General features: G+C 37.5%; 1 protein-coding gene across 10 annotated transcripts in view; it reads left to right on the forward strand.

Annotated features, from left to right (window-relative positions):
- The window catches only part of EML4 (EMAP like 4), a 140,276-nt gene that overhangs the window by 83,101 nt on the left and 29,443 nt on the right, over positions 1 to 27,732 (forward strand). For 5 of the 10 annotated variants that reach the window (XM_015857492.3, XM_085541194.1, XM_015857493.2 and 2 more), the window contains exons 4-10: positions 4,010 to 4,183; positions 6,281 to 6,409; positions 9,598 to 9,623; positions 10,070 to 10,102; positions 20,043 to 20,166; positions 25,112 to 25,261; positions 26,736 to 26,805. In XM_015857492.3, the coding sequence (XP_015712978.2) occupies positions 4,010 to 4,183; positions 6,281 to 6,409; positions 9,598 to 9,623; positions 10,070 to 10,102; positions 20,043 to 20,166; positions 25,112 to 25,261; positions 26,736 to 26,805 (706 nt within the window). The remainder of the gene's footprint in view (positions 1 to 4,009; positions 4,184 to 6,280; positions 6,410 to 9,597; positions 9,624 to 10,069; positions 10,103 to 20,042; positions 20,167 to 25,111; positions 25,262 to 26,735; positions 26,806 to 27,732) is intronic. The other 5 variants (XM_085541195.1, XM_015857494.3, XM_085541196.1 and 2 more) reach the window with 3 other exon arrangements.

The following is a 27,732-nucleotide window of genomic DNA, read 5'->3' on the forward strand; positions in this document are numbered from 1 at the left end:
TGGGAAGAATGAGCTGCCTGATATAGCCACAGGACAGAGAATACTCCTATTGCATAACTGTGGTAAATTATGTGAACAAATTTTTGGTCTCTGTAGAGTTCTCTGGTAACTCCAGTAGCTGTTTTATCTTCTGCTGTGGATGTAAATACTATGCTATACAAGAAGACAGGAAAATGATAGATTTCAGGGAATAAAAATGCTGCATGCAAATATAAACCGTATAAGAACAAATTAAAAAATATAAAAACAAACACCTTTAGTGCCATTTGGAATGTGGAAAGGAAGGGTAATACCCTAAACTTCACTCCTCTCCTTCCTAGAGCAGTGTGTATCTTCTTGTTTATTTTTTCAGCAGTAAATTAGAAACTGATCACGGTATGTGATCTGCTAGCACAGCAGGCACTGGGACAAAAGACACTCCTGCAAGAAAGTATTTGTTAGTTAGCACTTTTCCATTAATCTTACCCATGTGGCTCTTAGCATGTGGATGAGATCCAGTGTGTTTCCAGCAGTGCTCAGTTTGCATTTGCTTTCCTGATTCACTGGCTGCTGGGCACTTGAGTACAGAAGAGGAGGAGAATGGTGTGACTGGCATCCCTTTCATCTGAGTTAACATCTTTAAAAGGATACCTGGATGGGTCACAAGAGGAAAGACCTAATGTGTGGAAAGTATCTTTGCTCAGGCTCTGAAACCAAGTATCCAGGTGGGGAGGCCTGTTTCAGGAATGTTTAAGACTTCCAATTTTCAGTTATCTGCTCAGCAGTTCTAATGCCCTTTCACAGTCTCCTGTAAAATTTGTTTGGTATTTGGAAGACAATAGGTTTGCAAACTGCTCAGTACCAGTGTCCTTGCTGGGAATCATAAGTGAATTTCAATAGTCCTGTCTTCTCAACAAAGTTAGGATAGACATGTTTATTTCCAACATCTTTTTCCTTATGATGAATAAGAGGCAGGCTGAAGGATATTATCAGCAGATTGTAGGACACTTCACTTTGACTTTTCCAGGCTTTTTTTTTTTTTTTTTTTTAGGCTAAAGGTTCAACTGTTGCAGCAGGTGGAAATAGTCACCTGTTTATATAGCTACCAAACAGCCCCAAAGCCTTTCATAGCTTCTCATGTTCTGAATATTTGTAGCCATGCATTAAGTCATCTACTTGAAGTTTAGTTTCTGTGAGCTGTACAGTCTTAATATTGCATGTTTCTGGGAATCAGGCCTCTGTAGACATGCCATCTTTGAGCTCTACTACAAACAAAGTTTCATACCTGGACTCCTTAATCCTCGCTCTACCAACCACAAACATCATGAAATCATGGAAATGGTCCGATAACTCCGTATGACTGTACAACAGCATTGTGCCTCATTTCAACGAACATATGCTACAGTTTCAGCTGTCACTTCAGGAGCACTAAAAACAGAGCTCAGAAACATATTGTGGAAAAAACAGATAGATGATGTCTGATTCTTAGAGGCAAAGTAATATGTATGAGGAAAAATTCATCCTAGCTGTCTGGAACTGATGTATGACAGAAATCCTCAAATGCTTTTCAACAAAAAACATGCTGCATGCTTTCTGTATCACCAGAGAAATGTATTTGTACTTTGTCCTGTACTGTGCTCACAGAGACCCGTGATCATTTTCCTTAAGACTAAACATTTTTTCTGAAAACAGCTTCTGGTAAGGCGCTGTTTAATTTCAGGCTGGCCACCCTCCACTGCAGCTGCCAGAATGTTGTGATCCAAGGGATGAAACATTGGGTTAAGTGAAAATGGAGAATCTGGGAAATTAGCACAGGTAGTGATAGATCTCAAATACTTGAATGTGAACTGAAGAAATGCCTCATCAAGTTGGGATTTGGAACAAATTTTTGGATGCATTAAGTGACTGCTTCCCAGAAGAACTAATCTTTAGAAACCCACAAGAAAAAAGGTACTCTCTTTGATTTGGTTTCAGTTGTTGCACAAGAGGCGTTAGTTGTTCCAGAGATATGAGTGGGAGAGCCACTCTACAACAGCAGTCATAATGCAATTAAGCTGAAGATTTTAGCAGGAGAGAGTAAACCAAATAAATTCAGGATTCACAGTGAATATATTTTACAGTGAACATATGTTAACTTTCAAATTAAAATAGCCATCTAAAGGGAACAAAAAAAAAAAAAAAAAGTTTACTTGCAAGCTGTTGCCAGATAAAAAACATGATATTGGAACACCAAATATACCTTGTGCTGCAACTGCTATCAGTGGTCTAGTGACTCACAGAAGCGAAGTAGTGAAATTCATGTCAAAGGTGGGAAATGGGCAGTCCACAGCTGATAAGTTCAGTAAGTAAATTAAAGGATTCCTATACTGAATGTATGGCATCTAGGAGGTGGATCAGATGAGCTGAATGAGTTCAGGTAAGAACACAGAAAATATGAGACTGAATACTTAAGTCAGGTCACTGCTGTCAGAAAGCGGTAATTGCACAAGCATGCTGTAAGAATGAAGAGATGAATTTTAGGATTGGTGGCACATCATTATAAAGTAGAAAAGTTGAGTGGGAAAGGACCTTCAATGATCAAGTCCAACTGATCGCATCAGGATTAACCAAATGTTAATCTAGAGGGTGTTGTCCAAATGCCTCTTGAGCACTGACAGGTAGGAGGCACCTCTCTATGATGCCTAATTCTGTGTTTGACCACCTTCAAGGTAAAGAAATTTTTCCTAATGTCCATTTTGTTTTGTTTTCTTCTTAATGAAAAGAACATGTAACTTAGAGGTGCTATATTGTTGTGTTTGACTACTTGATTTGGTTAACAGTAGAAATTCTAATTGAGCCTTATAATTTTTTTGAAGGGGCGGGGGAAGGCAGGTTGTGTTATTCTCAGCTATTTAAATGAATCTTCCGTGCTTCATCAGAAGTATGTACAAAATATTGAGGTCAAATGTTTTGAAGGTTTTGTTTCAGTGATAGATGATAGACTTTGAGATAACAACTGAGCCAAGAGTATACTAGGAATCTTGAATTAAAATCAGGATTCCATTTTTATTAATGTATTTTCACTATTTTCTTAACTCCTTTTCTTAGACAGTGTTCTGTGGGAAAAAAAAGTAAATGGAAAAACAGTTAAGATTGCACAAGAATTGAGAAGTGATGTGCAGGAATAGAAATATAAATACTGTTCTCCAGAAAGGTGCAATTTCTGTTTCGCTTTCAATGTAAGAGGGAAATCATTTTTTCCCCATTTTAGCTGCTGCTTTGTTCAACTGATACATTTATTTTGGGAGCAGTTTTTTTGTGTGTTTTTTGTTTTGTTTTTTTTTTTAAATCTTATAAAAATATGCTGTATACTATGGAACACTCTTCTATTTCAGGTCCTGTTAATCATTATGTCATTCACTATACTGCAAATTGTGCTGTTCAATGCAAGTGACCTTAAGTTAGATTGTTAATGAATTTAAGGTTGTTAGTGGCATATATTTAAAGCTGTTTCAAATGTTAACCTGATAAATAGAGCAATGTGAAAATAAAGATGAATTCTTGGTTCTTTTGTACTAACAACACTGAAGAAATGGCAAGGTAGCCTGACATTACCCAGATGCAGTTCAAAACAGCAATGTGTTTTGAGGGATGATTTCCTTTGAACTCTGCTGCATTCAGTTCTGTCAGCTTCAAATGCTGTAGCAGCACCCAAGCATACTCACATCAAAGTTGAATTTGGATCTAAATCAGAGTAAATTTAGTATGACTATCCAGTATAAATAAGTAAATAAACATCTGCAATTCTATCACCCTTTTTATTTTTGGATCTTGTAAATAAGTCTTGTTTTAACAAAATTTTAGCCTGATCTGAGCGAGTAGATAATAAGAAGTTTCTTTAAGTGATGATATATGCATAATGCTGTGATATGTTTTGCCCATTGTTTCCTAGAGGGTATTTTCTCCACCTTTTTAATTTATTTGCTTATTCTCTTTTTTCTTTCTTTCTTTCTTTATTTTTTTTCCCCCTATATTATACTTTATTTTACAGCGGTACAGAAAAAAAGAAAGAAAAACCTCCGGGACAGAAAGAAAAAAAAGAGGAGTCTCATTCTAATGATCAAAGTCCACAAAATCAAGCATCACCTTCTCCCCAGCCGCCCTCACAGACTCTCCAAACACACAGGCAAACTCCAGAAAGCAAGAGTTCTGCTCCAGCTAAAAGGTTTCCGCAGTACAGAGCTAGAAAATGATTGTAATGACACCAAATTCATATCTGACAACAAGTCATGTGAAATAGCTCCAATTTCCTGATCAAGTTAATGTTTAACTTTTTTTTTTTTTTTGAGTGAAAGAATACGCATTCAGTATGCTTTGCAACAGAGTAAATCTCTTGAAAAGTTTAGAGCAAATTTGAGATTGCAAAATACTTTGTTCTCAGTGATTGCAGTTCTAACATAGTAGATTTACCTCTAATCAGTCATTATCCTAAAGTACATAGCAATTTTTAACATAGCAAGATTTTAACTTAATCTTTCTCAAAATACACAATATATGTTTTGTCTAAAGTAGCTAAATTGTGCAGAGCATTTCATGCATAGGCATTTACTACATGCAATAAAATTTTATAAGGGCTAGCATTATTGCAATTCTATCTTATTGGATGTTTTTCAATTATTCTATAATGTGACAGCAGTTCAGATTTTTTTCTTTATTTTTGCCTTCTACCTCTTTTAATCCCTGCTAGTTTGCAGGACCATTCACTTTTATTCTGATTCTTTACTCGAATGAAGTTGTATTTTGACACCCAAATCACAGAACTGCTTGACTGGACTTGGAGGGAGGAGTTCAAGGTTTGCCTCTGTGTTCCTGCTCTTTTTGGAGGAACAAAACATTGAAAATAAAAGATTAATGGACTTTAAACTTAAGGAAGCAAATGTTATGATTTATGTCATTAATTCTGAATTCAAAGACTATTCAGATCACTTAGTGTGCTGAGTTTTTGTTGGTTTTTTTTCCCCTTATTTGGTTGTTGTTGTTTTTTTTTCCTCTTTTTTGGTTCATTATCTTATTGTTTGGGAACACATGACATATTTTTCTTTAACATTTTTTGTTTGAGAGACAAACAAGCCTTTAAATTTCACAAGTTCACAAGATTGTTGTCTTGCATTGCTTGAATTCTAATAGTATTTAGATTTCCACTTGACTGATGCATGTCATAACACTGCATAAAGGCTGCCTTCACGTCTTGTACAAACCCTACATTATCTGAAACTGAACTTGCGACCTGTTGTCCTTTTGCCTTGATATCTCACTGTAAAGGTGTTTGCCTGAAATCTTGCATACTAATCTTTTGCAATGTGGGGAAAAAAATTAATGCCTTTTGTGGTCTCTTGCTGGTATAACGTGATCTGGTTAACGTGTTTGTCTCAGGACCTTTTCTAGCCTCCTGAGGTGCAGTGGAGGTGAGCTTGCCTGTTCTGAAGCTGCAGTTCAGAACCTATGCCTGCAAAAAGCGTTTCTGATGGGATGACATGTAACACTGCTAGCTGAACAGATGCAGTTAAAGACGGTTGGATTAGAGTAATATGGCCTAGATCACTTTTGCACATATTTTCCCTAATCTGTGTATGAAACAAATGAAGTAATGATTGCAAAAATTTTCAGGTTACTATTGTTGTAAATTGGCTACAGTAAGATTGCTGAGAAAGTACATCAGAACTCAGCAGTTTGTCTAAAACACTGAAGTAAACCTAGCTTGTCTTCATGTAGGAAGTTTGCAGGCATTTCTCAAAGCGATGAAAGCTATTAATATTGTTTAGAATGAGCTATCTCCAAAGCAATCATATTCAATCATAGTCTGGAAGAGTTGTTCCACCTCAGATTGTTGGTTTAAGTCTGATGAGTAGTTTATCAGTCAATAAAAAATCAACATTTCTGAGTGATTTTTAAAAAATGTATTCCTTAAAGCCAATATATTGTAGCTTCTTTTTCACCCCCTTTTTCTAATTTGTTAGCAAAGTACTAATGAAGCATAGAGATCTTTTTTTCTTCAAGTCTTCATGTAAGAGCGTGTGAAAATGGAAAAGAATGGGTAACACATTTGGCATCTGTCTTGCTCAGTTGTTTTTGTTCATCCAGTTAGAACTTTTTGACTAATCTTTTTTTTTTTTTTCTCCTGTTTCACGCTTCAGCTTGAAGGAAGATCTTGCTCTGCTTTTGTCTACTGCTGCTTGATCTGTCGGTTGCAAACCCGTTCCAGTTACTCTTATCTTATTAACTTGTCATTCTAAAATATATATATATATTTCTTTTCTTCTAGCATAAAGAGATCGCTAACTGCTGAAAAACCTCACAGTGCTTGGGAGAGCTCGGATGACAGTCGTAACAAGCTACTGAGAGTAGCATCAACATCTAAATTAATATCCAAAGTGGCAAAGAATGCAGACAAGTACGTATAGTTGGTGCATAAAAGTGAGTGAACTTTAGAATAAAAATATTACGAAACCGCATAATTTAGTGAAGTGAAATCCGCATAATTTAGTGGAGTGAAATACATGCAAAAAAAAAAAAAAAAAAAAAAAGCAAAACCGAAACATTTGCATTTTTGCTTTCACTGCAAATAATTACTTGCACAATTTGTAAATATGACACTTCAGATGTCTGTGGAATCTGAAAATCATTATAAAATGTGAAAGCGTGGAGTGAGTATAAATATATTTTAATAGTCTGTTTGGGTTAGCAGAATTATGTGTTATGAGTTACGATTTATAGCTTAATACTGCTGCAGTGAAGCTTCTAACCAGTCATTTTAATGATTAATAATTATTTGAAAATGCCATTATATTTCCTTGCAGTTAATTCACTGGATTTGACGTGTGTGTTTCTAAAGTAGATTGTAGTTACAGAAATAAACATTTATGGTTTCAGGTAGGTCACTGGTTAACAAATTTCTGCATACCATCTCTAGATAATAGGCGGAGTTTTTCTTTTCAGTTTGACCTTTAGTATGCCAAGGTTTATCTTCTGTAACTTCAGTCCTTCAGAGAGTTTTATTTGAATAGTGAAGTGCTGCAGTGTTTTTCTAGGCTCGTCTTACAGCTTTTCTTAATACTTTCTGAAAGGCGGCTGACTTTGAAGTAGCAATTGTGCATGTGCTTGCTTTGCTGCACTGCCCTAGTGAACCCAAGTGTCTCCAGACATCACAGAAGGGTTGGAGAACTGAATGGTGTGCGATTATTTCATTAAGCTCTTGATGAGGCATAGAACACCACTTCTCTGCGATCTTAACAAGAAGGGTGTAATTCTGGAAGAGCGAGCCCTGAGGTGCTGAGGCCAGGCTGAAGCCTTCCCTGCTTTGCTGTGTACATCCTGCTGCCAGAGTGCAGTGCCATGCTTAGAAAAAGCATTCCTGGATATCCAAGATAAACCACTACATCTCTAAATTGAGCTCACCTTTTTGTCAATAGTGAAGGGTGGCAACTGTTTGTCACTTCTTAGCTGTTATGTTCTCCCTTCCACATGGTGGAAGCCCTGTTTCCTCTGCCGTTGTGTGTGGGTCGTGTGCTCTAACCCATCGTTCCCCTTGTGCTCTTCTTCAATATTATTTTTCTCAGTTACTGCTCTCCACAGGGGACTCACTAGAAAACAATAGCACAGAGAAGTTACCACTTCTATTAGCACAGACACTAGTTTGTGTTTTGCTCTAACTCCATGTTGCTGGTCCCCTTGCAGTGACCCACTTTTTGTCCTCTTTGCCACTTGGGCTTCCAGTTTCATATTTTTATGTTTGATTTAATTTTTATATTTTGGAATTCTGCTTGTTTTGTTGAAATAATTGTGTGACTTTTGGGTTGAACTCTCTGCGTTTTCAGAGATCCCTCTGAATTCACCCCAAAAGTGCTACCAGCTTCTCTACCTTGATGTCCTTCCTGTTCTCATACATCTACTTACTAATCTTTATTCAAATAATCATTAACTGACCCAAGACAGGACTACTTGAAAGCCACTCCTGCTATGACAGGTAATACTCCTCAGGCCTTTAATTTCCATGATGGTGTCCTGAGCTTGCAAACACATACTTAATTAGAATGGTGTAAGTGCATACTGTCTTTTCCTAGGAACAGGAAGAAAAAAAACATCATAAATTAATTTCAGGGTAAAGGTATTGGCACATTTACTAAAAGCTTTACGTTTAGCCTGAAGAGTGCTGTGGCTCAGTGAACCGCTGTGTGAGAACGATTACGGCTTGCATATTTTGCAAGTACTTCTTTTCCTTTTATTGTTTTTCACTGTCAGAACTTAAAAGCCCTTTGGCAGTTTCAGTTGTAGCAGAGTACTTGTAGTTAATATTTTATTTATCAAATTTGTTTCCTGAATTCTATTATCCTAATAAAATATCTTTAAAAAATGTTAAGGTTTTCTTTTTTTCATATTGAAAAATGTATTTTAATTTTATTGTCATTTTGTGTATTGGTTCAGGAAAGGTCAAGTGAGTGCCTTGTTTCATTTTTTTATAAAAATTTACCTAATCTACCTAGAATTGCCAGTCTTGAGGAAGGGAATAGAAATCAGCCCCTACTGTAGGCCTCAGGACAGAGGTTTTTTTTACATGTGCTTTGCACTGCTAGCCCGGAATATGGACTTTGTAAGCTTGATCTTTAAGCCAGCACTGAGCAGTAAATCAGTCTGATAATGTCATAAGAAGTAGCAGTGTTCTCACAGCAGCCAATCATTCAATGTTTTTTAGGCAAATCTGTGAATTTGCCTTTAATTTATCTTTTGGTAGCACGGTGAAGGGTGACTGTACCAATAGCCAGGAAAGACTTTCCTCATGCATGTGCTTGACCTTTAGTCACTGTTGCAAAAACTCGACCTCTATCCGTTGGATGCCTCTCATACCTTGCTGCTTAATTTCAAATGTATTCAAGGATAGATTTATTTATTTATATTTTTGCAATATGCTCTCCCATCAAGAGGTGTTGTTCTCATAAGAAGTAGCTCTGATTCTAGAAATCAGTATTTCTTCCCTTCCCCCCCAAAAAAAGATAGAATTTTTGGGGAAGTTCACCCTTTGTTCTGGTAAGGAAAGACATCTGAACAGCATTCCTTTAGAAGACTTTGTGTGTGTATCCAGTAGTGCTGTGTGGATTCATTTTAAATGAAACTGTGACTTGCTTACTTTTAACCCACATGTCTAACAGGGTTAATTCCTAGAGAATTTCATGTTGTTCTGTGCAGACAACTTGTTTTGACAGGTGGTAAATTCTTCACATGGAGACCTGAGGGTGTTTGGCAGCTTTAAAACATTTTGTTGTTACACATTTGCTCTCTTAAAATGGAATTTTCAGTGCACAAAAAATACAACCTTGAGGATTTATTTTAAACATTATTTTACCTCTTGCTGTCAAAGTAGTTCTTAGGAACCCTTGCCGTGCTGTCAAACACTTGCATAGAGACCTGAGTGAAGTATTGTGTATTAAAGTTTGCTATGTTGACCACAGTTAATTATACAGCATCCTGTGGTACACTTACATTTTACACAGACTCCAAGAGTATAAATGCCAAATGGTATAAAATGTAAAGTTAGATGATATGGGTTTCGTAAAGTCCTAACAGTAACTCTGAATTTTTCCCTAGGCACAAAGATGTCATCGTCAACCAAGGTAAATAAAAACCTTTATTTTCAAGTAAAGATGAAAAAAATATTTTTAGCTGAATAGTATTTCTTGTAAATAAATACATTAGAAATTGTGGTTTTGAATTGGGGATACAGAGCTAAAATTGAGTTACTACCTACTTCAAAGACTGATCTTGCTAACCCTTAGTCAAGGCCTCTGTAAATGTCTTTGAAATTATGGATAATGCCTCATCAAATTGGATCTTCAGAAAGGACACAGAATTTTGCTGGGTGGTGGGAGGATTCATTTTACTTCTCTGGGGTTACTCCCTATTTTTCTGTCTATGTATGTTTGCAAATGGAGAGAGGTTATGAAAGCAAAAAAAAAAAAAAAAATTAAACTTTTGAACTAGGTGCCAGTCTTCATCCAAGCAGGAGAGAGTGAGAATTTAGAAATAGTTTTAAGATATTTTGTTTCTGTCCCATAACCAGCAAAAATGTCAACTCGTGAAAAAAACAGCCAAGGTAAGAATTAAGCTATGCCCATTGATCTCTTTCTAATTTAGCTCTCCCATGAATCTTTTACTTGGCTTTTCACAAAGAGCATCAATGCATGATCTCTTAAAAGCTCTGAGCAGCTATATGAAATATTTCAAATTTCTGATTATTTAAATAAATTAGAGTATGTATATTTATATATATGAGGTGGATTACTGGAGTAGACTAAAGTGAATTACTACATGCATAATTTCCTTAGAGAGGAATGTGTTTAAATAAGGCTCTTCAAGTCTTGCATTGTTGCCTGAGATATCAGATTATTAAGAACTGCCAACTAAAAGATTTGTTTTCTCAGCTTTCTGTCTTGCCAATATTAAAACATACACGCGCTGATGAGACAAAAACAGAATCTGAAGGCTTTCATATAGCTTCCTAACATGAGAAATGAGTCTCTCTTAAAGTGTATGTCTTTGTACCGATCAATCTTGCATTCTGTGGCTACCTGCTGCTGCTGGCTTGCTCAGTCAGGAAAAGAAGCCATCCCTCTGAACACGATGGAATGTGACAACAGAAGAAATCCACTTCTTGTTTCGCCAAACTACTCTGCTTTGACGTTCTGCAAACTGTACTGAAGCATGCAGTTTCAAAACTAAAGCATGTTACCTAAGTGCATGCTGTACACAACATCAATCTATGCACAGAAGTCTGTCTCATGCTTTTTTTGCTGCTAATTAACAAACCTGTAGTCTGAAAATTGTGTGCTGAAAGCAAGACTACATTATAAACAGTTTGATTACTTTTGATCCCCTTTGGATTTTCTTTCAAACAAAATAGTCAAGATTTTTGGAAGCTAGCATAAATTGTCTTAACAAGAGGTAAATTAACTTGAATCCAGTAACTTTGTTTTTTTTCTAATTTACAGAGAAATTACAGATATAAAATATTCTAAATTGATTTATATCAAAAGTGTTATCTGAAGACAGTAGGGATGAAAAGGGATGCATAAACTGTGGGAATGCTGCTTTATGCCAGAGCTTCTAACACCAGATATAGAACCACATGTAGCAATGGTTACTATAAAAAGAAAACTGCTCTCCAGACCAGTTGCAATTTAGCTTTGCAAAAATGAAATAAATAAATAAATAAATAACCGGTCATGCTAAAAATACATGTTAAAATACGCTGCTTTGCAATACCAAGTTGCATACTGCTAAAATACCTTGAATGCTAATCCTTTCCTGAAAACGTGCATCTGCACTTCTACATGTCTTGCCAAAGATGGGCTTTCTCTCAGTTCTCTCATCTTGGTGGCTATAACTTATGTGGCCTTGATGTTTCTCTGCTATTTATTATGTTACTGCAAATGATGTGAACTTTCACTGAATGATGAATGGATACTTTTCTGTGTGTGTCATGCCTTAGTTTGCTCTGAGCCTAGCTGAATGAAAGAGAAATATGATGTGGATTAGTGACCCCGTGCGAAGCTAGAAAGTCTCATTGCAGAAAATGCATTTACTAATGTTTTTAAAACATATAGTGTTAAAACATGGCTCTGCCTTTAACACTATCAAAGTTGCAATTAGAAAGGTTCAACCTACAAAGACTATTTTTGAATGTGGACCAATGGATGTATTTTATGACAGTTGTATGTGTATTTTATGACAGTTTTCTGTATGTGTCTTTGTTGGATTGTGTGCTAGATTTTGTTTTGGGTTTACTATCACAGAAATAACCACCTGTAAGCTGTATTAGTTGCAGAGGGATTTCACACCCCACACCTTCCCAGTATCAGCTTAGAAATGCTCAGCCAGTTCTCTGCAGTGCAGCATCCTGTTTGGGGCCGGTGACTTTAAGCCTGTTTTCTATGAGATAGTTGCAATTTAATATCCAGTTACCAATGGATGTCTTGACCCAAATGTCAGAATGTTCAGCATTCAGTAGATAACGTGATTTCTGAAGGCAGATCCTTGCAATTGGACAGATTTGTCTTGAGCAGGATAAGATGGAGGGTAGTTGCAGCTGCTGCTGTTTCTGCAAGACCTCCCTGTTTTGCAAACCAAAGGCAAGACAAGCTGCTCAGACGCTTCTTTGTGGCTTGTCAGCTTTTACCTCTAAAGACAAGCAGTCTCTAGTGTGCCGTTAATTAGGTTCCTGCAGTTCACTTGAGCTGCTCCTTTTGCTGGGCTGCATGTGCCTCACTGCATACCCCAGCGCACACCTCCTACGCTAATGACTGCACTTAGCTATGGTGTGCAGGGGAAAGGAGGGTGCTGGTGTGCAAACCATCTGGCTTCAAAGCAGATCTACAAAGAAGTCCTTCAGTGTCTTCATGCACACACAAAACATGCTTAGAAACAGTAACATAACAAATTATTGTAATAGAAGATAATTGCATGGAGTAATGGGATGGAAGATAACCATCCTGCATAGCCGTGAACATTGTGGAATCAGTTTTGCTTTCTTTTCTTGATTCAGATTATTTAAGAAGCTGCTTTGAAATTGTAACTGCATCAGAATGCCACAAAATGTAGATAAATGTGTTTTTGCACACTTAGTTCTTGGAATCTTATTTATCTCACAGCAGTATTATCTATGTTGTGACCACCTGTGTAGGTTCACCTGTGATTTCTGTTGAAGTATTCTCTATGAAAATATAAGGCTTGAGAAGCACCTGAGAATTAATCTTAGACAAGCTTCAGTGGATGAAAGGCATTAGCTTTGTCTGATTTGGCATATTGCCCCCAGAGAGCACACAGTGGGTGCTGCATGTGAATATCGCCAAGACCTGGGCACCCTTCTCCTACCAGCAGCCACAGCCTGTATTTGCCTCCTGGGCAATCTCTTGAGTTTCCTCTTCAGAGCACTGAATTGAGGCCATGTATGTGAGCAGTGTTGGTCATACCTTCTTTTCCAGCACATGATACTGCTCCCCTGGTTCCTCTCTCTCCTCACATGGGTTGAGCTGCACCTGCTGCACATTAAGGTTAGTTCTGAGCTCCATGCATCGGGGCACATGCTGAAGCAGATGTGATGCAAGAATGCTTTTGTGATGCCAATCCAATGAGGGAAGTATTAGACACGCTACCATATGTATGCTGGAGAGGTTTGGGGGTTAGGTTCTTTGTTTCTCATTGCAAACCATGACAATTTTTTTCCCCAATAAAGTCAAATACTAAGAAGTATTAAAATTCTCTGAAAATCCAATAAAGTTATGGATGGAACAAGCATATGCTTGCTAGAATCTTAAAAGGACACTGAAATTGTTCTTCTAAATTCTTTACCAGCAGGTGCTTATAATTGCCTGAGTTATCTTGATTTTTACTTCAGGAGATGTTTTTTAAAGTACCAGTCATAAAGCATTCATATTTTATTTGCAGGAGCTAAAGAACCTGTTGGTTTGGGGGTTTTTGGTTCGTTAGTAATGTGTGGGTTTTTTTCAGATACAAGGTAATTTTTTTACCGAGATTCCAAGTTTGAGTTTGAATTTCAGTGATAGCAGCTCTGTACACGAATCCTTGTTCACATATTATAATGTAATAAGAGACATTTAGATGTTTTTGGATGGCAATAAAAACCATATGTGAAAGAATTAATGAAAAACATTCACTGCATTCCTAAGTTTGTTTCTTTTTAGATTGTGCTTTATTAGTTTCCAGTACTTTTTCTTCTGTTAGTTTTAACTGTGCTGTAGTTCTAGCTTCACAGAAAGGGGCAATGAAGCTCACAGTGGAAATATTTACCCTGCTGACAGCATATCCTATCCATCGAGAGCACAAAATCCAGTAACTATTTCAGAACAGTTTTGTTATCATACAGATAGATGCTTATTGAAGGTGCTCGTGTATCTGAGGGCAAATATTGACCTGGTCTGTCTCATGTTTCTTTGGGCTTCTGGCTTTCATATAGGTACAGTGCATGTTATTATGATCCATCAGCACTGTCACAAAAATAAATTTGCATGGATGTATTTGTGAGTTTTTATCATTGATTTCTGAAGAAGTCAGCACTTAATTCTTCATGCATGAAGGACTTAGGTGCAGTCTTATTGAGTTAGAATGGTTTTGCAGGACATCAAATGATTCTAAACCCGGTCAGGTCTTCGTTCCATCTGCTTTTTCAGACTGGTTTGCCTTGCAGAAGCACTCAGCAGCAACAGTGTCTGCCTGCTTCTCTGGTTCATCAGCCTCTGATATTTGGATTGGGACAGAGCAGGCAGACCAGCCACCTTGTCTGGGACCCCTGTAACGCGAAATGAGGTGATCTGGGCATACTGGCTGGACGCAGTTTTATTTTTTCTCTGTGCAGTTAGCATTGGTTTAAATTAGAAACAGGATTTTGTCCCTCAGGTTAGTGGTCCTGTGGAGTTCTTGGACACAGGCCTGAAGGCAGAAAGCCTGTGGGAAAGGAGCTATTTGTAGTATTAAAAAGCATAACTGCATTGGTCAAGCAGCTAGAACGTGAAGACAGATTAATAAATGTACTCTGGATGTGGTAGTTTATTGTATGTTATTAGAGTTCTGCTTGGCCAAGCTAGCTGGAGACAGTTGGAGTTTTTTGGTTGCTAGTAATTTTCTCCAAGGTTGAGATTCAGATGATAAATGCAAATAGAACTGAACTGCAGTTTTTGAGGTGTGGATTTTGGTGTGCCAGTCCTTGCTTTCCCAGACCCCTGATAGTTGTTAACAGTTTGCAAGATCCATTTGTGCTAATGTTTTTTTAAGAATTACTTAGATGAACAATTGTTAATTATTCACTATTTACCTATATCCACACACACATATGTAAAAACACATCAACTGTGCATGCACATTAGACTTCCCTTTATGCATACATTTTCTAGCTGAAAAGCAGTTAATTACAGCTCAGACTCATGGAGCCGCCTCAGAGTCTGCCTAAGGAATGGGGAACAGCGATATAAAATGCATTTTAACATTTTTTCTGGTATTGCAGAAATCAGTAAGAGACAATTAAGGCTTCTCACGTGCTTCTAGGATATCACTGTTTGCTCCTGGACAATGGTTTTTTGGAAGCCAGGATCTTGGTTTAGCTACATCCCTACCTTCAAATTTCAGAAGGATGTAAGCAGCAGCTTTTATGTCTCCTAATCCGCACTTCTCTGTAGATATTTCTTTGATCATTGTTTCTGCTGCTTTCAGTTTCTACTTGTTTTCCTCATTTTTGCCTGGAAACCACCCATATTCCCCTGAGAATATGATTCACAAAGTAATGAATTGCTTAAGTGTCACTGCATGAGGCTTCCTGTGCTAGTTTCATGTGAGCACTGATTTCAGCCCTTCAGAGGGTTATATTGCCATATATCTTGATGTCTGTTTTCATCTGCAGTATTTTTCAGTTGTTACCTTCCAGCTTTTTCCCTGAATTTCCAGTTTTAAAACTTTCTACCAAGAGTGAATTAATCAGCTTTGTATGAAGCAGAATTTTACTGTTTCCTTTGTGTTGCATTCTCATTTTCCACCAGACCTGATAAAAAGCTTGTCTGTATCAATGGGAATCTTGTTTTTATATAAGGAGACTTTGCCAAGTTTTTTTTTGATCCCTGCATTCTGTTTGTCCACAGTTCTCTACTTGACCTTAAGTTTAGTCCTGGATTCTTGAAGCAGCATGAACCAGTAGTTCCCTGGCAGGCAGCAAAATGCACTTGTTTGCTTGCAGATCAGGCAGGCTTCCTGGGTTCCCTTTCTCTAGCAGCACCTTGTTTAACCAACAGACCTGGTCCTCTCTTTTTAACAGGCTGTAAACTTCCAGAGAACCCTCAGTAGAGCAGATACTGTGCTTGCTAATGTCTGCTTTCAGTCTGCTGGGACCTATTTGGCTTAGTGTTTACACTAATGAACTTAGCACAGGAAATTTCACTGATGACGTGAAGCTGAGTGACCAAACCAATACAGTGGAAGCTGGGGATTTAATACAGGAAGACCTAGATGTTCCTGAAGTCTGCAGCAGGAGGAGATAAAATTAAATTATTCGAAGTGCAAGATCACACATATAGGAGTTGTTGGTGATGTTTTAGCTATAAAAGCCTTTATGGTTGTTTGCCAAAATGAGATGGTAAATAAAAGGGCTCTAACATGCTACTTCGTCACACAAAGGTTGAACCTTATTATGAAAACATACATGTAATCCTGTGGTTTATTGGAAGTAACTCTAACTGGCATATGCAGTCTTACTGGGGGGGGGGGGGGGGGGGGGGGAAGGAGAATAATGCCTCAAAACCCTGGTAAGCTCTCCTCTGCAGTATTTCAGGCAGTTATAGACACCAGTGTTCATAAAAGGCAAATTTTATGGCCATGTGGAGCCAGACTGAAAGTTTATCATGCAAGAGGACAGTCAAATAGCAGGATGTGTGTTGGATCAAGTATTTTTGCATCTCTGGGGAAATGATTAACTCAGCCAGAGACCTCTAGGGATCCTGCAGAGCTCTGCGTGGAGTTTGCTTGGTTCAGCACAGCCGGATGGCTCCCATGTGAGTCTCATAAGCCTGAGCTGATCCTGCGCACAAAACTGGGAGTGCTGGTCCTATGTCCCCTGGCAGTTGTGCAAAGACATTGCTGAGGCTCCAGAGGTGAATTATTGCAGAGCCAAGCAGAGTCTGGCAAGGGCTGTGTATTGGAGCTCAAATCCGCACAAAAGCAGCTCCAGCTGTTCCTAGTGAAGAGCTGGCCCTTGGAGTCGCAGCACTGCGGGCGCATGACACTGCCTTTTGCAGCAGCTCCAAGCTTGAGCTCTTCAGTTATGTAGCACTTGGGTATGCTGACAGCAGACCTGAAGCTGTGCTCTTGGGTGGATCTGACCCATATTTGAAAGGACTGGTAGGACAGCAGGAGCCGGAGATTCATTTTTTGAGTGCAGAGGTTTTTACAGGTCTCACTTCCTGCTCCCCTGGCCCCCAAAATGCTTCTATGCAGTGGATGTTGGAGTCTGAACATCTCTTCATAAGGAAAAGAGAATTTTTTACTTTGATACCTGCTGTTTGCATGCTACTATATGCAGAATTGACGAGGATTTTTGTTGTTTTTTTCACCTCCAAGTTCTTTAAAATTTCATTCTCTCCCCCTAATACCCCTAATAGCCACTTATCCATATTTCTATTATGAGATAGATAGGAAAGGCTCTTTAGTTCCAAAGAGTGAAGGAAAAAAATTAAGAAGGTGATGCAGTGCTTTGTATCTGGAAATGGAGAAAGCAGAAAAGCAGATTGTCTGAGGCTCTTGAATGTGCACTTGAGCCAGTGTGATAAAAAAAGAGTTAAATTCCTGGTTTTCTTAACATGCATTTACAAAAATTTGGCTGTGGGCAATTAAGTTTCTCTTGAAGAATGGTTTTGTTGATATGCTGCCATCCTCTCTAGTATTTCAAAAGATTTTTACATTAATATTGTATCTGCCCTACAGGTTATTCTGAAGAAAGGGAATTTACAGCCTCGGATAAAAACCTTTCAATGGGTTGTCTGCCTGCTTTTCTTATCCTCTCTCTTCTGTGGGAAGAGGCTTAATCAAGTCATATCCATTTTGTGTCTCTCTAACAAGTGTGTTAAATATGTATGTTCAAAAGTAATCTTGAATACACACAGCTAGCTAATAAGAGCCAAAACGTTCTTTCTTTAATAGGGCAGTTCAGAGAGCTAGCTTGTGTTTGACAGCCCTGCAGACAGGCTTTTCCTAACTAAATTCTACTTGGACTCCTTGTCTGTAGGGTCCAGCAGGTGCAGCCACCTCCATCCATATGCATCTCCATTGCAGCTTGTCTCTGCCATTCTAACAGCAGTGAGAAACTGAAAGCCGATTCTGTGGCATGATTTTGCACTGACTGTATGGAACCAGAAGTACCAAGCCTAGTATTTAAACTGATGATTTGACTTGCAGAAATGAATGGTCTTTCTTAAAACAGTGTTGCAGAAGCACCAGCCTTCAGTAGAAAGACCATTACTGATAAATTATTATATGTTTTGATCATTATTGTTTTCTTTACAAAACATATACTGTGAAAATATTTTGTTGGAAAAGGGAGATGAACTTCTAACTCAGAATAATTATCTAAACATTGGCGTCAAACTGGTGACAACGCAAATCTTTTGCTGTTCTCAGCAATGTATTTGAGCAGCGTACGTTCAAAATATCTATTGTTTTTAATTTAGCTACTCGGAAGTGATTTCCTTTGTTCTTCATTCTTTGATATTTGATCTGAGGCAATTTTTCTACTGTTGTCAATGGATGGATTCACAGGGGTCTTGTTCAAAGAACATGTATTTGTTCTTGGAAAGAAGAGGGGCAACTGTTTTTCATCTTCTTTGTATTGATTCCTTTGATACTTAAATGACTCTACTTTCACTGTATTAATGTCCAAAGTAAGGAAAAACCTTCATCCATGTGCTAGTTTTTCACTTCTCCATTATTAGCAGTTTCTGTTCAGGAAGTATTTTCTGAGCCTGTGATTGTGTCTTCAGGGTAGAGCAAACATACTAAGAGGCTTAAGAGAGACTCAAAACTCAAGTAAAACCAGTTATGGTCTCAGAAGGTTGATTTCAACACGCTAGAAGTAGAAAATGAGTCACACTAATCGTATCCTGTAAGTCTGAGAACTCAGTATATTTGATAAATTGGAATCTGCTTCCTCAGACAGTTGACTTAGAAAAAGAAAAAACAAGAAAAACTTAGAGAAAACTGTTAAAATATCAGGAAATCAAACTGCTGTTTGATCAATCGACTGTTAAGAGCAAAAAGAATAAAATCTTTCTGACAAATACAGCCTTCAGTGTTGTGAAATCTTTAGAGTGAATATTGTATGTGAAAGTATTGAGATGCATAGATTCACTGACCTAGTTAAAAGCTTTCAGTTAGAATGAAATACTTGGTTTGTAATAGTAATTTCCTTGTATTTTTTCTGTGCGAAACTGCTTTGCATATTTAGTGGATTAAAAAAAGTAATAAATTTTCCGCTCTCATTTTCTTCTGACTATAAGACAGACATAAGTTATTTCTTATCAGTTAGATCACGTCTCTGATATAAATGGTGTGGATATTGCAGATTCAGGGAGGTCAAGGGCACTAGCTTGAGGCTGGTGATTATGTTTCTGATGTGGCTCACCACTGCTTATTTGGCAGTCTTTGAATTTGCTTTCTCTTGCCTTTTTAGATCTTCAAGTTTGGGTATATTTTGAGATGCAGTTCCCATGTCAGTGGAGTTGGAGGTGTTGGCAGTTACTCTTGTGGTTCTGAGGCCTAATTTAACTGTATTACAGTGCTGTTTTTGCTGCATGTGTAGAGTGTAAAGACCATAATAAATCTTTGGATGTTTTATTTGTATGAAAAGTTAGAAAATATTTATTAATGTAGAAGGAAAACCCTCATAGGACCTAACCTTATTTACTTCTAGGCAGTCGAGAGGGGTGGTGGGCCTGCAAGCAGCTTGTGGAACAGCAAGGACAAATGCCAAGTACTGCTCATGGAAAGGAAGAACCACAGTAGGGATGCAGGCTGGGGATGCAGCTCTGCAGAAAAGGCCCTGGGGGTGTGAGCAAGCGGCCAGGTGCCCAGCAGGGCTGTGCTTTCTGTGTTCTGGGAGATCCAGCTTTGAGCCAGAAAAGGGACTTAAAGACCTCCTCAGGTCTGCTTCAGCCTGACGGATCATATCCTATGATTCCATGACTATTTATTAAATTTGATATTTTAATTTAGATTTCAAATTTCTTAGCTCCTTAATTTCAAAAAAAATTAATGTCTAAAATTTTATGTCTAAAATGTTATATGCTGTCTATTCAGAAAGTTATTATAAATTCAGCTAGCACTTACAGTACCTGTGTTGTGTGTGTGTGTTGTTCCAGGCCTTTACCAAGCTCACTTCTCAAAAATAGTTGTACCACAATTGTTTTTGCATCCCTTCATTTGTGCTTTCTTATGTAAACTTGCCATGTGATTAATATGTTTGGGATTTTTTTTTGTTTCAACAGAGGGAGAATATATCAAGATGTTCATGCGGGGTCGACCAATCACAATGTTCATTCCTTCTGATGTAGAAAACTATGATGATATTAGGACTGAGCTGCCTCCTGAAAAGTTAAAACTGGAGTGGGTGTATCCTTGATATCAGTAGCTACTTCCTGGTGGTTTGTTTTACTTGTCTTGCCTTGTCTTTCTTCTTCTTAATCTAGCCTTGTCTTCAAGGGGAGGGAGATATTTAAAAACAACAACAACAATAACAACAACAAAAAAAAAAAAAAAGAAAACAATTAAAGCAGTTTGTCTGTACTTTATGGTATGGTTTTAAGCAGCAAAAACAGAAAACATGTACTTCTTTTACTTTTGAAACCAAATGCAGTTTATTTTTATGAAGAATATTGTCTTTGGAGAACTACTGAGTTTTAAAATTCCTCCTCTATGTTCTCTAGAAGATAGAATGTGTATTCAGGAATGTAATTATTCTGTGTTCATAACTGGAGATTTTAGAGTGACAGAAACTCTTGAATAAGATCCATGATTTCTCATAGCTCCCATCTATGGGGTAAGGATTGCAATAGCCATCTGCCCAAAATTTTTGCACTAATTTTGTTTCAACTTTGAAATGAAGGAATTTGTTTCTTGTAGACTAGTATACTTTATGTAAATATATATTTTTTTTCTGAAGAGGTGAGTAGCTATTTGACTGACAACTATTCTTCAGGCTTAGTAAATCAGGAGCTCAGAACAGACGCTTCTGCACACATTTGGACCATCTTTCATGTCCTCTCATTTCTACAGATTCTTCTAGTAAGCTCTGATTGTATAATTAAGCTTTTTAGTCCTTCTGTAAAAGAACATGTCTAGACAGAACTTGAGTTAATGTAATAATCCAAAACTTATTACTTCTGATCTTGCTGAAAGCAATAACATTTTTAGAAATATTGATGATGCACTGTCATATGTCAGGAGATATGTACAGAGAGGATATTCCATAGCAACTAAGACATACATGTATTTTAAGCTATCCTTTCTTAGTCATTTTAGGAAAGATGATCTCCCTATTATTTTCCTGCTTTTATTTGCAGAAGCTAATGATATTGGATACTCAATTATGAGGAGCAATTGTGGAGCTAGTGTCCATTCAACTTTACAGAAATATTGTAAAAGCTTAGGACATTAAAGAGGAATTTTGGTTTACTAGTCTGATTGAGAAGAAAACTGAGCTCTTAGGCAGTCTTTGTGAAGTTGTGGTGCCCGGCCTTTCCTAGTGTCACTGCTCCTTGGTGCTGATGCTGGCGCTTATATGGCCATGGAATTAATTGAGTCAGTTGCTGATCTGGCTGAAGTGCAATCTTTTTTGTGGAGTTAACTTTCAGCAGGGTCAACTCATTATTTGATTTGTCCCATAAACACCCATGGTCCACAACCAGTGCACTAGAGGAAGGTCTGACATACTTTTTCAGCAGCGGTATGAAGTTTGGACTGATGAAAACTGATCGTGAAATCATACCATCAGCTAAGTAGGTGCAAATCCCAGTGTGGAAACGCTTATTCAATGTCCAAGGACCTCGAGTTCAGGTTGAACCAGTTTCCTGCAGAGGGCTAATTAAAGTGAAATAAATCTTGTGTAAACAAACTGCCCACATGGTTTTGGAATCTGCTTAAGGGAATACAGTCCTAAATGTGACTGGTATGTTTCTGTTTGTAGGATATCTTTTAGATATAATGCTGAAGAAAACAGTGAGGAGAAAGCGGTAAAGTTTTTGAGGCAATAATATAGATTTGTATGATGTTGAAAAAAATTGGCATTCAGTTCTTGAGACACAAAGTTATAGCAGCAGGTCTTGTAGTCATGCAGGGGCTGAGAAATCTGCAAGCCAGCCATAGATTCCAAATATAATTGTAGACTGAAGCCTGTGTACTTTATGAACAAGACATGGGACAGTGATTCATAGGGTATTTTAGTAATGTCAGTTTTTTGCAACTGAAACATTTGATTTGCAATCAGATGTTCAATAGTTCAATCTGTATGCCTTGTTTTGAACACCTTTTATTTCATCCAACCTTCTGGATGGTTGTTTATAATCAGGCTTTCCTTTGATATTACCTTGCTGCAGCTTGCTATTTACAGGCTAACTGATGAACTACAAGAATAAACATCTTCCAGTCAAGAAGAGAGTGATAAAGCTTTTGAGGTAGGCTAGGGCTCTGGGTGTTTGCTTGTTGTTGTTTTGGGGAGTAGGAACATTTTCAACAACTGATACCCAGAACTATAGGTTCAACAGAACACACTCTGCTGTTATCTTCCCTGCCCTGTCAGTTGGAAAAAACCTAAGTGATGAGGCAGGATGAAGTAACTCATGGGGAAATCTGAACTCTTGACTCTGTCTGATTCCTGAGTGATTTCATTTAAATTTAGTTTGGACATCCCTGCTTAATGATGCAGACTTGCTTGTTTCAGTTCAGAACTGGTTACAGAATATATGGCATTGCTAATAATAGGAAAATGGGTTGCTATGTTAGATGCTGAGATCACCATCAGTGTTGCTATTGAGTGGCAGTGACTTTTCAGCTTCCTTCACTCACTGTAAAGTTACTCAGCTCCTGGAGGGAATTTCTGATTCCTTTTTAAAAGCTTATATTTAGCACTGGTGTTCTTTCTAAGAATAATTCAAGTCAGTTGTAACAATGCTATTATGTTGTTCACTGAGATCACTTCATGGGGCCGTAGCTATTTTTATCCACTTCAAAACAAACAAACAAAAGAACATAAAAGCTGTGAAGTATTTCATTTTTATGGCAAAACAGTAAACAGTCCTTGTGATTGATGAGAAGCCTTCACAATGTGAAGATAGTTACCTCTGAATTTCCCTGGTTCATCAGCCTCACTGAAAGATGAACATTGAATTTTAGTGTAAATTAAGCATCAAATTTGTGTTAGTTTGTTTTTGTTTTTTATTTTGTTTTTTGTTTGTTTATTTGTTTCTGTAGAGAATGAGCAGTTATTATATTAATGCATCTCTACTCTGAGAGCTTGGTGATGGGAAGATGTTCTATGGAGCAGCAACCCCTCTTGTTTTGAATAAAATAAAAATTTCTCTTACAAAGCAGGTTATGGATTTGCATGCCCTTGAAAATGCTGCCATTGTTTGGTACTATAATATGTACAAGGAGTGAAGGAAAGGAATGGGCTGAGAAAACAACCTCTTTATTTTTGCAGTTTGGTGAATGCTAAAGCTCAGTGGTGGCTGCCAAAATATTTAGCCATATCTTTGCATGGTGAACTACTACAAAAGGATGAATGTTCAAAGATGTCAGTCTCAATAAGTCTTACAATCCCTACTGTATTCAGGAGATGAACAGGATCTGCCTTTCTCCTTTGAGATGGCGTTTAGACTAGTGTTCTCTGTATTTCTGTATAGAAATAATATTTTCATTGGCTTATAGCCCATCATTTCTAAAAGTTCACTTTGTTTTGTTTTACTTTTGTAAAGGGCCATTCTAGAGTTTCTTTTTGTTCCACTGATGTTTCAAAGTGGAAAATTTGATGGGAACTTACATGGTGATAAGGAAGAATCAGAAGCATCTTTTTTCCTTGTCTCAGCATTGTGTTCCATCAGTATTTCTCTTGATACCCTTTGTTAAAGAAAACAGTGAATAATTTCATCTGCAGAGTCACTGTGTTATTCAACAATATAAGAATCTGCTTCCTTTTCCTTGATCTTAAGGCACTTAATTGAAGGCTGAATGCATTATCCCTCTTCAAACCATATGTTAGTTACAGTAATTAATGATTTTGTTTAATTTTGCAAGTGTTCTGGTGGCATAATATTAATGTAGTTTAATGATACTACAAAAGAGGAAATAACTTTATTTGCTGGTAGCATGTAGTGTTGGTTTCTTGGGGGGGTGGAATGGAGGGTGGCAATGAGGAGAGTATTGGGTATTTTTGATAGAAAGGTAGCCCTTGTCCAAGAAGAACAGAGGCCAGGCTGTCAAGTGAGGAGATATTAGTCTAGATGCTCCAAGATTAGACCTGCTGTGCCTGCTTTTATTAAGAGAGGGTTAGCTTGACCCATTCAGCTTTCTTCATGCTGGTCTTTGGCTTTGTCCTGTCTTTCTGATTATCCAAGAGCTTGGAATCCTTCAGCTAAAGTTGCATGTTTTTTCTTTGTTGTCATAAATGTAGTTGGCGCTGAATTGGAAACCTCTGTCTTGTCTGTTGTGCAGGATGTAACAGGAAAGTTTGTTGGCTTTTTTGCTTCTTTTTTTTTATAATTAAGATCTTGGAGCTACTACTGCTGTCTGAGTGATGCTTTTAATAGTACTTGATGACTGCGGGAATTGAAACACAGGCAGACCACCACGTTAATAGCCTAAATGGAGAAAATTGCTCCAGATTCAAAGTAATAACAAGTTATAGTAAGATTTGATCAGGGCTAACCAAATTTGGATTGTGGTGCCTAACCATTCTGAATGTTGTAGGGGCAGGGAAGTAATGCAGGCTTTTTAGAAAAATCATCCTTTTTATATACTTTGGGTTGTTTAGGGTGGACTATTTATTTTTTTACTGTATCAGTTTCTTTTAAGATTGATTTACTTTAAAAATGCTTTAAAGCATTCTAAAACACTGTTTCCTGAACTTGGCAGCTGCTGTGCCAAAGTTTGCATTTTTCTGAAGGAATTTTCACGTGCTTGTTTTGAAAAGCCAAACAGAGCCAATATACTCCTCCCCAGCACGAAGGTGCCCAACTCTACTACCGTCAAAGATGTTAAGCCTGGATAGCAACATCCTAATGAAAATTCACATTGAGAATTTCTGTAAGATGACACAAGTTGCATTTGTTTAACCCCAGTGCGCCTTACATTTTCACATCAATGATTACCATTTTTTAAGGGGTTCAGTTTTATGTTTTTTAAACTGTTACTGAAATTGTGCTGTAGTTTCTGAGGAAAACCTAACTGGCACTTTATGGCATAAGAGATCCCCGGGAGTCATCCTTTCTTTGGTTGTTTTTTATTTTTGTGTGTGATATACAGTGGTTATAAAACCTTGACTTAAAAAAAAATATACGTATAGATATGGGTATCGTGGAAGAGATTGTCGAGCCAATGTTTACCTCCTTCCTACCGGAGAAATTGTATATTTCATAGCATCAGTTGTGGTACTATTTAATTATGAAGAGAGAACTCAGCGGCACTACCTGGGTCATACGGACTGCGTTAAATGGTTAGTATAAAACATTTGTATGTATGTGTGTCATAATTCAGTAAGGCGTTACTTTAATTCTTTTACTATATCTGTGATCTCATTAATATCATCGTAATCGTAGTTATTCTTTTGTTTCATCTGTCCCAGTAGATTTTACTGTAGTGAGCACCATACAAATGAACAGAGCTAGAACACTCCAAACTGGCATAGTGTTTCTGGCTTAAATTTAAAACCGGACACGTAGATGCTCTAGAAGTGCCAGATTAGAGATGGAGTATCTGCACAAATTATTCTAAATGGATACTCCAAGAATTAAAAATTGACATCAACCAAATGCCTTGATCTAGCAGTGAAAGGCAATATGGCACAGATGTAGACTTAAGGAGAATTAGAAAACCAAATGGAAGACAGATGATAATTTTCTCATTTTTGAATGGATGTCCTATCCAAGTATTTAGACCATCTGAGATAAGAGAATGATACTTGTAAACAAAACATAAAAGTAGGAATATTGAAGCCAACGTCGTTGTTGGTGCAAATGTTGTTGGTCACTTCACAACATTAGTCTGAAAAGTAGTAAAGAGCTTTGGTATGAATAGTATATCCTTAGTATACCTGAGTGGAAGAAAGGAATTGCTGTCTAAACCTCTTTTCCCCTAGCTCTGCTTTCATTACTATAATTGCTTCCTGTGGGAAGAATGTTGTCGGTCTTGTGTTCTTTACATGCTTTCAAAAACTTAGACTGAATTTTAAACATTTTGGTGTCTACCATCCTGACTTATTAATTCCCCCATCTACTGTTTCATCTTGCCTGTTGTCTTGGTTTCCTCACCTTTGTAATTGTACAGAGGAAGCAAATGAAAAGGCTAGTCAAAAAATAAGTAGTAGTAAGAGGATGTGGATTTGGAAATTATAGTATCTGTTTTTTTACATTGACTTCAAAGCAAAAGCAGATTTCATCTTACACTAGAAGTGCACCACAATGGATATTCTCATTACAGTCAATAGTCCTTAACTCCTGGGTGCATGAACCCTTGACCATCCTCCCAGGTGTTTTTCCCCAGGTTTGTGCTATCCAAAGCTCTGGGCATGTAAAGTATGCTGTAGTGCTTATAAAAATGGTGAGTAACTGTATCTAGGAAGTTCAACATGAGACAATGTGCATTTTGTTACAGTGGACTCCCAGTATAGTGCAAACCCAAGATTTGTCTGAGTACATGTGGAGGTGGCTCTTGTGGCACTCCTGGTTGTGTGCCAGCAGTTGTTGCAAAAGCCTGATTAACCCAGCAGGATTTTGCAGTATCATATTTGACAAAATAGCCTGACAAAGAAAATTTTCAAGCTGTCTCTTTAAAGTGGGATCTAGGATCACAAGTTCATGGGCTTCTGTTGAAAAATAAAAATAAAAACAAACAACAACAACAAAAAAAAACACCTCTCGGTTCTGAAGGCTGATGACAGCAAAAGCAAGTCATATTTCTGTCTGTCTTAGTCTTGCAGTTCATCCAGACAAAATTAGAATTGCAACAGGACAGTTAGCTGGAGTGGATAAAGATGGAAGGGTAAGTAATAGAGCTGTCGAGCAGTAGTGTCTTGTTTTGAAAATCAGGGAAAATTGTTTTGTTTTTATTTTTAATCTTTTTCTTACACGCTGCATTTAGTGAGATATTTTGCTGTTTCCAAGGTTAGTGGTGTATATTTCTAGCGATAGGTAGTATCACATACTACCATACTACCAAGCACTCAGCCATACATCAAAAAGAGTAGAAGCACATAGTCTTCAAACAGTGACACGGAAAACTCATGTTTAATCCTGCAAGCAACTGTGAGCCATGTAACTGATTTGTAAGGCTACATCATTTGTTATATCTCTGTCAGTAACTCTTCTCCCAGAGGAAAGTAAACCCCCAGTTTGGTGGGTATATGTGCTTATGAGGCTTCATGGGAAGGGAAACCAACTTTAGGAATGGAAGGTGCATCAGGCTTTCCTAGGAAGCTTGCTCAGTTGAGGACAAGCACAGTTAAAAGCCCTTGTCCTTGGTGAGCTCTCATAACTTGAATAATCAGATTATCTTCATGAAGTTGTAGGTAAAGAAAATAATACAGATGCCTTGAGATTTAGAAACACATTAAATACAACCCTTACTCAAATGTTTAATTTTTTTGTGTGTGAGAAATCACTGTGGGCATTGTATAGGTGTTGTTATAATTTCCACTGAACTTTTGTTTAACTGTGATTTCTTTAATTTATTTATTTATTTTATGGCAAATGCTGTCAGTAAGGCCATCTAATTCCTGCTTGTAATTGTTCTGCATTTATGAAGCCAATCTGCTTTGGGATAGCACTTAGATGAAGTATATACCATTGCAGGTTTTCTTTCAATGATTGTTTATGGTTAGATGACTCAGTGCGCTAGGGTTGTTTTTTTAATATTATTTTTCTGTGTATTTTTATGTTTTAAAAAATAGGATTTAGTCACCTGTTTTCA

Source organism: Coturnix japonica, chromosome 3 (assembly GCF_054131305.1).
Source record: "Coturnix japonica strain WE chromosome 3, WE-NBRP24, whole genome shotgun sequence".
Lineage (NCBI taxonomy): Eukaryota > Metazoa > Chordata > Aves > Galliformes > Phasianidae > Coturnix > Coturnix japonica.